The sequence below is a fragment of the Cupressus sempervirens genome, chromosome 2, assembly GCF_028749045.1.
Source record: "Cupressus sempervirens isolate cs-2001-9-10 chromosome 2, ASM2874904v1, whole genome shotgun sequence".
NCBI lineage: Eukaryota > Viridiplantae > Streptophyta > Pinopsida > Cupressales > Cupressaceae > Cupressus > Cupressus sempervirens.
Window position 1 is genome coordinate 721,484,424 of NC_143119.1, and position 14,061 is coordinate 721,498,484.

At 32.0% G+C, this 14,061-nt stretch overlaps 1 protein-coding gene across 1 annotated transcript; it reads right to left on the bottom strand.

Annotated features, from left to right (window-relative positions):
* Positions 1 to 7,518: 7,518 nt before the first annotated feature.
* LOC149575413 (cyclin-A3-1-like) lies at positions 7,519 to 13,193 on the bottom strand. Its single transcript, XM_089816037.1, has 6 exons — positions 13,058 to 13,193; positions 8,923 to 8,930; positions 8,704 to 8,814; positions 7,892 to 8,041; positions 7,672 to 7,806; positions 7,519 to 7,584 (listed from the first exon to the last, which is right to left on the bottom strand). Exons 1-6 carry the CDS (start codon positions 13,191 to 13,193, stop codon positions 7,519 to 7,521), a joined length of 606 nt encoding a protein of 201 aa, XP_089672163.1.
* Between the last annotated feature and the right edge of the window lie 868 nt (positions 13,194 to 14,061).

Below are 14,061 nucleotides of genomic sequence, written 5' to 3' on the forward strand. Positions count from 1 at the left end.
TAGGATGTGTCTGGAACAGAATCTGGAACAACAACCAACATCACTGGAAAGAGCACAGAAAGAGCTTTCCAGCGATATAAAGAAGTCCAAAAACGGAGATCGGAAGCTCAAGATACGCCTCCCAGAGTGCAAAATAGAACATCAGACTTTGATTGCCATAATAGGCAACCAAACTGTATCAAAACTCAAAAAAACCTATACCAGTATCTTTGTCTCAGAACCAGCTTTTCGACGCTTCTTTCGGATTGGAAAAATACCTCCATATGCAAAAGTTATGGCCAAAAAACCACAAGCAGGTCTTGATTTCAATGCATTACAAACCCTCATGAAGAGCATATGTTAAAAGTGAAACTTGGGCACAATAATCAAGGAAACGAATAGCACCACTGCGATCTACTCGAAAAATCATGCACTTTCAAAAAAAGAATCGCCTTGATATGAGGTCGTATGAGAAAGTTATGATCCTCCGAAGTTTCCAAAACAAGAACTGTGCACAGTCACGGCTGAGAATCTGCAATTTCTGAAGAATTCATGCATGAAAATCAAAAACTAACTCCATTATTGGATAGAGTACAAAAAAATAGCCAAGTTCATAACAAGAATCATCAAAATCGAAGTCCGTATGAGCAAGAACGAGACATTTGAAAACTGCATTCAGATCTACGGCTGCCAACGGAGAGGGGTATGGCTGTAGCTTTGCATGCTCGATCCTGAAAAATATACAGCTTGCATGCAAAATCTAAAAGATACCCAGATGGTTTTTCGGGGCTGCAAACAAAACCCAGAAAGCGTTTTTCTTGCTGATGAACAAAAGATGTTGTTGTAGTGTAAATCAGACGCTTTTAACAGTAAAAAACGGCTCCAAAAATCAGAAAACGACCCCAGCAACCAAAAATTGACATGCAACTGCTAGATCAGCTTCTTAAGTCCATCAATGGCATGTTGGAACCTGCAAAACTGATTGAAAACTCCAAATATGCAAGTTGGTTGTCAAATTTGAGATTGAAACCCCAGAGAAAAATCGTTTTTGTCAAAACTTTTCTGATTCTCAGGATCATCCAAAGATGCAAGAGAAGAGCATACTTCATTTTTCAAAAAACTACAATAAAGTTTATTTGCCCCCCCTCGAATCTCTCAAATAAGGAAACTAAAATCTACTCTTGCACATAGAAAAGCTCTGATACCATGTTAGAATCTGAAAAGATTAATAACCCAGAAAACTAGTGCAAAGAGTAAATATCTAAACTATGAATGCAAATGATACAAAATCAAAATAGCATCATAGAGTTAGTCTCCAAGAGAGTAATGCAAATGCTGGAAGCAAAATAGCATTAAGAGGATGCAAAAATAAGAGATACAAATACAAGCCAGGTAGCATGCTTATATAGGCTAGGAAAAGGGAGGAGGTGGCAACACCAACCAATGAGGAGCAACCATCTATTGGACTAAAGATAGCAAAGTATCTTCCCAAGATAGCTAATGGATGCTCATATGTAGGAAGGTGACACCTCACAACCATTCACCTAATAAGACATGCTTTATTAACCTAAGCGAGATTATTAAAAGTGTAGGAAAAACCTAGCAAAATAGGAAAAAATAAAAAACTACACTAACAAAAAGGACACCTGTTATGGTGTTGTGTCTAATGTCTCTTGTTGGAAAAATCCACCTTCTCCCTAGTCTAGTTCAATGTCAAACCTATTGTGCAAACTGGGATGCGAGTGAATGTTTGATTTTGTCTCCATCTTATGGTTAGTTGTCTCCTAGTTAGTTTTCATTCTCTCCATGATCACCGTGAAGTGTTGTAGAAATTGGTAATGGTTCCTTGTTGTGGAGCCAAGAAGGAAATTTAGAATTGTTATTGAAATTCAATTATGTTGGAAGATTTCTCCTCGAGATTGAAATCCTATGTAAAAAATTTATTGTTAACTTTTTGTGGAAATGGCAACGATGTTGGGTTTTCTTCCTAGTTCTTTCCCAACGGAGCCTTTGAATCAGGTGGTTCAATAGAAAAGATAATTTAGTAACATTCTTGCATCTGAGTTCTAACATTTCAATTTTTCTTTGCATATGTTTACTTCAAAGTTGATGTGATGATGATTTACCTTACTGTGGCATTATACACTTCAAAATTTCATTCACCTAATTTATGTTAATTCGATAAAAAGGATGGTATATAATCAAGTAGTTTAAATTTGAATAATGTCAAGGAAATTTGAAGTTGCATGAATGAAATTCACATCTCAAAATTTCATATTTGGTAGTACTTCAATTTCGTAATTAATCATAAGCATGAGGAAGTTAAATAATGCTATTTGAATTCTATGGAAGTACATTTAACCCTAGGTTATAAATCTAATAAATAAATAGTCACTTTTCCATGATAAAATGGTTTGCTTTCAAAGTCACACTTAGACAAAAATAGGCTTCAGAAAAAAAATTATACTTCTTTGTCTTAAAATTCCAACACTTAGAAAATTATGAACTTGGCAAAAAAAATACCCCCTAAGAGTTAAAACTCTCTTGAGTTTGTATGGGGAAAAATAATTATTCCCCTTGTGACAACAGAGAATATTATCTGTTGATACTCTTTTAATTTCAAAATCAAAAAATAAAATAAAAGAAATATATAAAATTATTTTAAATATCCTAAATACTCAAATATCCTATCTACTTATATTTTTATCATAACTTTTTATCTCTTTTCTATACTCACCTAAAAAAACTTTAAAGCATAAATCCTTACCCTTTCCCTTGCTAGGCATTGGTAAAGGCTCAAAAGATTTGCATTAAATTATACCATGTGCCCAAGCTGACATGACACTTGTGTTATCCAATGGGATTAAGGGAACTTTGGAGTGGGCAGGTTGTTTAAAGTTTCAACCATTTTAATTTCTTTGCCTTTTTCCTAGGCCAACATACATTCTCCATGGAAACTTCTTGGGTAGCGAACTCCAAATCTTGGACAGTGTAAGCAAGTTTGTTTGGGGCTTGTGCCCACATGGGGAAAGTCTTGGCATGGGAAAAAGGGAGTACGTGGGAGTGGGGAGTACATGGTGGCTACATTAGTTGAGTTTAGATTTAGATTTGTTTAGTTGTTAGTTTTAGTTTTATAAAATAGTTTAGTATTAGGTGTAATTTATAAAATTTTAATTAGATTTTAAATTTGTATGTTTTTAATTATTGTTTAGTAAGTATTTTACATAAATTTGTCTTTTAAAAAGTTAGCTAATTTTTATGTTTAGTAAGTTAATTAGTATATTTTGACATGTTAAACAATTATAATTGTTTTTAAATTGTAGTTAGTGGTAATGTAGATTAATTTAGTGTTATAATAGTAGTGTAGTATATGTTAGATTTTTAGATAAAGTTAGTGTTTTATTTTATTATTTAGTGGTATCTTAATTTAGTTATCGTTATTATTAGGTTTATAACTCCTTTAAATTATTATCAAAATAGTAAGATTAGTAAATCACTGTCTAAGCAATAGATAGTTCGTTGATTTTTATATTTCAAAATAATTAGACTTATAATTATTCGAATGAACCAATTATATTGTTACTTAATATTTCTCTTAATTTTTGTTTTATTGACTAATGTTATCTAAATGATTTAAATGTATTGTTCATTAATATTTTAAATGTAAATAAAAGTAACAATGTGATAAATCTTTTAATAAATTGAAATTGGACTATTTAAATTAATTATTCAATTTCATTATGAAAGTTTAATTAAATGATCTATTCCTATACATGTGTTTAAAAATGAGATGTAGTCTTAAGGTGTTGTTAGGAGAACTTGTTATGTCTTATAATGTGCCTATGCCTTAGCCTACGAAATAAACTTATCAAACTTAGTGAGCTTAATTATTATTGCTTTAAAAAAAAATTGCGTGTGTTCTTGCCCTTGTATTCTGGGCATGACATTTTGGTATCAGAGCTCGTGTTTCAACACTAGCACTAGTACATTCGGGCTCATTTTTTGACCTTTATTGGTCAAAATTTTGACCAATTTTTGACCAAATTCGAACAAGACATTGGTCAAAAAAATTTGGTCAAAATTTTGACCAATACATTGGTCGAAAACTTTTGTAATTGCAAGGACATAGTCTACCAAGAAGTGATCAAAATTTCAACCAATTCTTGGTAGAAAACTTGTAGTAATTGGTCAAAATTTTGACCAATGCTTGTTAGCATACTACACGGCATTGGTCAAAATTTTGACCAATTCTTGGTAGAAAACTACTGGGAATTGGTCAAAATTTTGACCATTCTTGGTGGTAAACTGCTGCGAATTGGTCAAAATTTTGACCAATGCTTGGTCAAAAAAATTTTGAGGCTCACAGTTGTTGAGGTCCACTTCAACAATGGCCCTTCTAGTGAAATTTCCATCTAAAACCTTTCTAATCAGATAATGAGCTCTTCATCAGTGGGATGGAACATGAATCCAAGAGGCAGTTGTGCATCACCCATATCATGGTTCATGATATGGGTGATGCACAACTGCCTCTTAGATTCACGTTCCATCCCACTGATGAAGAGCTCATAACACATTATCTCATTAGAAAGGTTTTAGACAGAAATTTCACTAGAAGGGCCATTGCTGAAGTGGACCTCAACAACTGTGAACCTCAGGGAGGGTTCAATTCCCTCCTTTATTATTCACTATGCATATAATCCCATACACCCATTTGATCTCGAATGATGATATGTACAGAATGTTGAGTGTCTATGTTGAGTGCTCCAAAACCATCCATTTCATGCCTTCATATGTACACAATGTCCTTCTAGTTTCTTTCTACTCGCACACCTATTTCATTTCATATGATCATCTGAAAATTGTGTCACTCTAAGCTCTCAATTGTTTCCTCTTGATTGATCATCTCATAACTGTTGAATGAGAACTTTGGAATAATCTATAGGCATCCATCAAAAGTTTGGGAAAATTTTGATCTAGGATATAGTACTAGAAGTTATATTTCATGCTAGTCAAAAAATCTTCTTGGCCATGGCCTGGGGCAATATGAACCAACCAGATGAATGCCACATTCATGTTTGATGGAGAAACCCTTCCTAAGAAAGGGGAGATTTTTTTGTTGACCACTCAGTTGCTATTCTCCTAAAGCTACATGCCAGAATTAGAAAAAAATAGGCTCATCTTTGGAGTTGAATCTACTTCCAGTTATAACGAGCAAGCTTCTATCAAATAATGGAAGCCAAGAATTGGGGACTTCAAGGTAAATGAGTTAAATGAAAGGGGATTTACAAGAGAGTTAAATGAAAGGGGATTTACACTAGAAGATATGCATTGTAACAAAAAGAATCAAGAGAATTAATGAAAGAGGATATATGTGTAACAAAGATTGTTTGTTAATGATTGCAACCCATCAGCTATAAATTTGTTCTCATCCCAAAGCACATGATAATGTGTTGGTCTGTTGGTCCCCTATAAATGATAAAAACCATATCATTTTTTGTTATAATACATGGCAAAGAAAGCATGAAAAGTTGATCTAAGAAATGAGTATTATACCTGTATCCCAGCATGACTGTAGAGATAAAAGTCAAATTTCATGGGATGGAAAATTTTGGAATCAACCACGGTGCCTAAAAATATAGGAAATCCACATTAGCATTACAAATTGACACCTTTGAATAGAGTAGAAAAATACTATATAGCCTTATAGGACCTTCATACCTAGCAATATGTTCCCACTTCTATCTATAGAATGCCTATCTACATGGTTGTTTGCAAATAGTCTAGTATGGTGCCACTTTTGAACAACAAATGTCACTGGGGGTTGGTAATTTGGCTCAAGAGATGCACAAGCCTATTCACACCACAGAACTTATAGTTCATTTAGCATTCATATATCTTCTTGAACAAAATTCAAAGATAATACAAACAAACTAATGAGCCATACCAATCTCAATTGAATAGCAAGTACTATTGTGGGTATTAGGAAATTTACCCTATGAATAGCATCCAGTTCATAAAGTAGAACTTGGTAAAACTGCCCTTCACTTACACCATCTCTGAAGAAATACCAAAGTTGTCACTAAGGAGACATGAGAAATGGAGAACTAAATCTCACCACAAAAACCAATCAAGATGAAATAAATTACCCTTTAAAATATGATTCGCAGAGGCTTTTGTCCTATTGCTCTATGAAAAGAAATCAGTAGCTCCCTACAAAGAATTAAAAGTGAAATAATCATTCAAATTCCTAATATCATACTTTAAATTTTGAGTAGCAAGTGAATTTCCAAAAATCATATTTTTAATTTTTTGGAGCAGTAACTTGTCTAAGAATTTTCAATTTCATTGGTTGGTTTAGTGTTAATAAAATGCATAATGATCACTATTCCTATCTAAGATATGACTACGGTGAAAGCAGAGCATTAAAGTTTTTACCTTAACATCTCTATCATTTTTTAAGCTAATAGAAAGAGCGTTTTAAATGTACATAAATGTCTCGTCCAGAATCATTGTGATACTTCATAGCCAATTCCATTTTAATGTTACAAATGGCTTTGCACTATCTATATCTCTAACATGTGAGGCCTTTTAAAACTAGTAATATTGTAGTCATTCATCAATTCTTTGAAGATTGGAATAGTAATTCTTAACCATACCACAAAATGAAAATTAAATGCAAGCCCCCAAAAATTAAAAGCTTAGGACTTTTAAAGTGAAACAACTACCGCCCTAATAGATTGATAGTATTAGATCACAAACTTTGAAAATTACACAACATCATCAAGTCAATCAAAATCACGACAGTTCACATCAATAACACCAATAACAACCATCAATGAAACAACATGGAGCAGGGTTAGGGTTTGAAAATCTTACCGTAAAATTATCATAGCCAGAGCTAGCTAGAGCGAAGCTTACTCCGGTAAGCAAATCATCTGAGGTGAGACTGTCATCCAAATATGTTGGAACTACTTCTTTGATGCCTAATGCAGATGCTATAGAAAAAAACTCCACATGATCAATACTACAAGGGAATAAAATATATCATTTCAAGTAGGAATAGAAACTTGTTTGATAACATGAAAAAGGAAAATATTTCAGCCACTATAGCTACTTTCTGAATTTAAATACAAGGATTAGATTTTTATAACAAACCATCTAAAAAAAACTAAAGGTGGTGGTTTTGCTATGGATCTGAGCACTGGATATTGACATCTGTACTAGTGACAAGTTAAATCATTTCAACCAGACTATATAAAGCTTTAAGGACCTAAAAAATAAATTCTTTCAGCCATTGTCATTTGCTGAACATATATGGAGAACAAAACAATTAGGAGTTTCATGCAAATAGTACATATTATAGACTTTACATAGAGTAGACTTTGAAAATAGATAATGTGAAAAAAATTAAAGGATGTTGATTATTAAATGATCTATAGATTTGAACACTAAACTTTGATATATCTGCTAGTAGTGAGCTGAATCCCATTTCAAATTAAGAGCCACTCAACCCTCAAGATATTAGCTTCAACTTCATTATTATTGGTTTTCCAAGAACTGAGGAGAAATTGTCATTGGGGGAGACATGTTTGCCACACATTTGAACTGTAAATACAAAAGAAAGATGCTGGAAATTATTGACCAGGGGGGTGATAAATTTAGAATTGTAAATGCTAGAAGATATTTAGATACCTTGTGTTGGCGATACTTCTCCCTGACTGCAGTCAATGCACACCCTTTGCTATTTAGTTTTAAATTATGCAATGCATGAATATAGTCCTTCATCTCTAATACTTTATAGCCTTTGTAATGTTCTAACATAGGATTCTAAAGATCGAGGACAATAAAATCCTATTCAAATTTCAGTATAGAAAAAACCAAAAAAAAAATGACTCGATGGAATTTACATTACCCATGGGCAAGTTCCAGGATCAAGAGTCATCCTTGCCACAAATACAGCTGATGTAGCTATCATTAACGGAACATAACGAAGAAAGTCATACTCAACAAGGGTGAGTTTAGCAAGACAATTGCCCATGAATTCCAAATGTAGAGATGGAACCTAAATTAAAAAAATTATGAAGGTGAATTAAAAAAATTATGAAGGTAAGAATAAAATACTTTTATATATTAAATAATTTTATCTCCCACATACATCAAAAGAAAACTAGAATGTAAAGCTACCTTATATCATGTTTGAGCAACACAGGCAAAGCGCCTATTTGAATTGAGAAGGGAAAATGAAAAATGAGTATAGCATTAATTTATCATGATTTTTTTGTGGCTTACATTTGAATATATCAATGTTTTTTTTTTCATGTTAACTTCGATGAAAATAGTCACCAAGATTGCTCCACAAAAAAATTACCTGAGAAAGCTCTTAGTTGTTGGTGTTGTCAGATCATATTGCAAATAAGTTAGGACATCAATCTCCATTTCTAACACCTATTAGTATTAAGATAAGGATAATTCTCATTTTCAGAATACTGTCCAAGAGCGATGTGATAAATCATCTTGCAATACAAAAGGAAAATTGTACCTCCTCCCTTGTGTAAGTATTATCTGTAATGTAACATAATTCTTTCACATGTGGAGCACAAATTTCTTTGTACTTCTTGAAATTGACATCAAATCAGTAGTTAAAAACTAACCAAAGAAAAGAAAAGAAAAGAAAATGTTACAGTAGGCAAGAAGTAAACACGAGGCAACAAGCATGCAAGTAACCCCAAGAAGCTGAAGCTTTTGTTTATTCACAACATTTACAGAGAGAAACTGATCAATATAGGACACAGTTAAGTAAAGTGTATCTGGCACAAGCTTGTACTCCTCAGCAACCTGTTACAACAATCTAATTTTGAATTGATTATATAAAATTAATTGCACAACTACAATATAACATTGATCTCCTGTTGAATTGTTTCAATGTAACAAGGTAATGCTCACCATTTTAGCTGAAAAAGTAATTGATGACTATAAGTATTAATCAAAAGAAGCTTCAAGAAAATTTCATAAATTCAATATAGCTTGACACATGAAAACCGATAACTTTTTTTCTTCAAGTACCTATATTACTTCATTTAAGCTTAGAAAATCAACAAAAATTTGCAATTTTTAGTGAAGATATGTATCAACTAAATCTATATCTAGCACACCACATAAAAATAAAGTAATTCACAACTTCCTCTGTAGAACATTGTAGATCCATCCAAGGATCTATAGTTATATGCCTATAACAAAAAATTTACAACAATAAGCTGAAGTTATTAAAAGCATAGTACATCTAAAATAGTTGATTAATGTTTTCAAATGTAACTAAAATGATCCTATTATTTCTAGAAGGCCTAGATGTTTGCAAAATGTGGATTTATAGACAATGTATCTTAGTTATTTGTAAAATGCCTCAAAGAGATGTCACAAGCTGAAAGTTACTTAGGTGCTAACAGCAGCATGCCATGACTAATCCTGATAGCAATGGCTAATCTGATTAATGCATCAACTAATGAAGATGACTAAAAGATTGAAACATATTAATGCAATCTTCAATCAAGAACATGTGAGCTCAAAAGATGGGTAAATCTCAAAAACTCATGAGCCTAAGGTCATTACAATGTCAGCCATGAAATAATTGCAATTGAAATTGTTCAAAAATAGGCCTATGTTGGTTAGCCTAATGGTCAAAAGAAGAATTCAGATTTCACTTAATTACAAATCAATCTAACCTAGTACATTCTAGAACTCCATTTATCAACCTAGTACGTTCTAGGACTCCCTTTGCCCATGAAATTTTACTACATTACATAAATGACCCTTGTCCTTTCATCTTGATGCCAAGAATGGCTTACAACTTGAACTTTAATGATTACAAACATATCAAAAAGGACCTTTACAGGGTCTTATTACATCATATGTTCTAACATGGTCATGTTTGTTATCTTGAGACCTTAATGTCTTCTCATGCCTTCAACCTTGACCTTGATGCTCCTGCATCATTCTCCCAATGATCAAAGCAATCCAAGTCCCTTTGGATTGGTAGTCTTCTTCCTTTTCTTCCAGCCTTTAAGTACTCCATCAGTAGACCCTACAACTAGATTGTACCCTCTTCTCTTTTTCCTCATGTACCTACAAATAAATATCTTAGATTTATGCCATGTGTTCCATCCTTCAACTATTATCATGATATGCCCATGGTCTGCACCATTATCACCCACAGAATAACCCTACAATTCTACAATAAGGCACATAACTTGTTGAAGGTTTTGCAAATGGGATGGCAAGCTAAGAAGGCTTAATCTTGGGGAAAATTTTATGGTCAAGGAAAGTTGGATCATCACAGAATTGAGTAGGCAGACCTTCTAGGAAGTTTCAATACTTCAACCTTGTAAGTGTCACCTCAATGCAATGGGTACCAAACAAACAATTTAAGTTGATGAGAAATGGTTGTTATGAATTCAACTTGTAAGCATCACCTTAATGCATTGGGTATTAAACAAACAATTCAAGCTGATGAGTATGGGTTTTTATGAACCACAACTCATGAAATATGCATTGAGTCCATACCTTTTGTTTACAATGACTATGGGTTTTTTTTAAGAACATACCTGTTATTTACAGTCAGTAAGTTTCTATATCCTCTAAGAAATTTGAAGCAATGAGCCAAAGTCACACAGTTGAAGATGATCATTGTCCCCTCAAAGCACCACCGTTTGATAAATTGTTGCATTGAAATATGATCTAGAAAGGGCCTTTCCACATAGTATGTTGGCACTATTTGGAAATCATCGATCATGTGGTTATTGCAAAGAGGCTAAGGACCAAACATGGAATCATGGAGATAGTGCACGGATATACAAAGAAAATGTAAGAAACATCAAAGAGATTGTTAACCGTTCAATGGCCTTAGTAAAGACAAAGCTTGGCACTTGAAATGCATAGTGCAATGGGATTAGTAAGATATCAAATTTTTTGATAGAATGACCAAAATAGAGCTTGGTATGTTGATTGATGGACATGCATATGGGAGCATGATATGTAATGTTTTATGTCAAAATGGCTTTGATTTTATTGGCTCAGTGTGTAGTGCCTACCCTTGTTCACATTTTTCTGGACACATTGTTGTTATCATTATCAGACTATGTTAGACTAGTTTTATGTTGATGGATTGGTAGTAGTGTTTTGAGACTATCAAACATTATGTTATGGATTCAATTGATATATGATGAGATTATTTAGACTTTACATTTCATGTATGCATGATGATCATTACATTTCTTTCAGTTGTTGATGATGACTAGTTGGATGGTTTATTATCACATGTGTTTTATTATGGATACTTACCCCACACTTGCATGTGTATGGTGTGTGTGATTGTTCTTATTGTATGGCATTTTTGATGTGGTCAAGGAAGGGAGTCGTAGTCACCTGCTAGTCAGGATCTACACGATACACCACTTCCTGCCATTGCTTGTTTAGTTTAACATTATATATATTGTATGTACATGCATGGTTTTTATGCAGGTTGCAAGTACTAGGTATCGACTTCCCTAAATTGTCAGGATGAGCGTACCCTATTACACTATCTCAATGATAAGAGAAGGGAGATAAATTCTCAAGTCCAAATCCCAAACCATTAAACCATTGTCCTAGAAAGATAGGACAAGTATCTGGATATTTCACCCACCGAATGTGTCAGGTGACATAATTCATGATTTTTAACCCTTTTAACTGATTTTGTATGGATTGTTCTATGATGGGTTTTCATATTTTATCTTGGAGGTCTATGGTGAATTTTTTATTAATTAAGTCTTAATAAATAGATTTAATTAATTAATTAATTATTTGAAAAAATTTAATATAATATCATGATCTTTGATATTTTGATTATAATTAATTAAATGAGAATTAATTAAGAAAAAAATTAAATAAAAGTAATTAATTAAAAATTGATAATAATAATAAATAATAATAGAGTAATAAATAAATAATAATAATAAAATTTATAATAAAATTTAAATAGAAGTTATAATAAAATTAAATAAAAGTTATAAGCTTGCCTAGGAGTTAATGCACCTTTTTATTTCTCTTATGTCAACAACATGGGGGTTAGTGCACAAATTAAGCACATGGTGTCTACAACCTTATGACTCATCTAGAAGGTTGGAAAAAGCTCATGCTTAGTTGTCTGCACCTTCTAGTTGTTTCTAGAGGCATTCTAGGTGCTTCCTGAGAGTCCTTTATATTCAGGCACTCCTAGAGGCTTAGGGAGGGCATTTTGGAGAGCATTTTTGGAGCATTGGAGGACTCGAGAACTTTGGAGAAGGGAGGAGCTTGCTCTGCGGGTTTTTTGAGGAGAAGCGAATTAGCATTAGAATCCGACTAGACTCTTGTGATTTTGCTTATGTTATTTCTGCATCTTGCACTTCCTGTCTTCTTTGTGTCTTCCATATGCTTTCTGAGGATTTTCCTATCTTGGTTGTATGTATTCTCAATATAGGTAGTTAAAATTTATTTGAGAAAACCTTATATGCATAGATCTGAAGGGATTACGAGGCTAGGGTTTAAGTTATAGCCAAATCCATTAGAAAATTTATTGAGTAAATTTGGAGACCAAATATTTTATGGATTTCTTAAAATTTGAAAGCCTTTAAAATTGTGTTGATATGGACATGTTAATTCAAATCTGCACACACACACACACACACACACACACACACACACACACACACACACATATACACATTTATATACATATATACATATATATACATACATATGTATATATATATATACATACATACATATATATACATATATATACATACATATGTATATATATATATACATATGTATGTATATATATATATGTATATATATGTATGTATGTATATATATATATATATGTATGTATATATATATGTATATATATATATATATATATATATATATATATATATATATATAATTGAAAGATCGAATAATATATCGCATTGCAATTTATGTTTTTGTAAAACGTTATAAAAAAAATTAATAATATAAAATATGTTTTGGGGCGGATATTCTAATCCTTACCCCCCGTGCATGCCTTTTATATGGTGGCACCCTGTCTGCGGTCGCAGTACTGCGACTACCATCACAGGCCTGTGACGGCAGACAAGGGAGGGACGCGCAGCCATAATGGTTGTCACAGCACTATCGTGTATACTCAAAGCAGCATCCATTATGGTATGCGCAAGTACAAAATTATGAGCCCAGTACTGTATGGTAATTAAGTTCAAACATTTTTATAAGATTTTTTATGTTATATGAAATCAATTTTGGTAATTCAATTTTTATATTTCATTTTTATAAAATGTTATTATTTATATATATATATATATATATATATATATATATATATATATATATATATATATATACACATACATACATACATACATACATATATATATATATATGTATGTATGTATGTATAATATATGTATGTATGTATATATATATATATATATATATATATATATATATTAATGTATGTATATATATATAATATATATGTGTGTGTGTGTGTGTGTGTGTGTGTGTGTGTGTGTGTGTGTGTGTGTGTGTGTAAGTATATATGTATATATATTATTAATTATAAATAATTATTATATTTTAAAAAATTGAATTAATGGATCATTCTTTTAAAAGATAAATGATCTAAAGTATTAATAATAGCTTGTCAATTATTATTAAAAGTGGAAAGATATTAATAATTAATTTAATTAAACTTAGTTTAATTAAGGTTAATCATTAGAATGTGTTATAAATCAAAGTTTTGAATTATGCAATTATTGTTTCGATAATATTGGGTTCATTAGAATTGCTAATTGATTATTGGAACTCGATAGGGGTCATTTTTAAACAACGTTTATATAAACAATATAATTACACCGAGAGGCATTCTATACAATCATAGCACAAATACCTAGCACAAGAATATGCCAAAAAAGATTCTCCGTCAATAAAAAAGAATTGGGAGCGATTACAAACTTCCAAATTAAATATTAAAAAAGAATTTCTGAAATAATAGCTGGCCAAAATAATAGG

Coding starts and splice junctions, on each gene's coding strand:
- LOC149575413 (XM_089816037.1), bottom strand. CDS start 13,193: ATGGATGCTGCTTTGAGTATACACGATAGTGCTGTGACAACCATTATG. Junction 8,042..8,703: donor AAAAGCTTCAGCTTCTTGGG/GTTACTTGCATG, acceptor TTTTTAATTTAG/GTTCCATCTCTACATTTGGA. Junction 7,807..7,891: donor ATCCTGGAACTTGCCCATGG/GTAATGTAAATT, acceptor CTCGATCTTTAG/AATCCTATGTTAGAACATTA.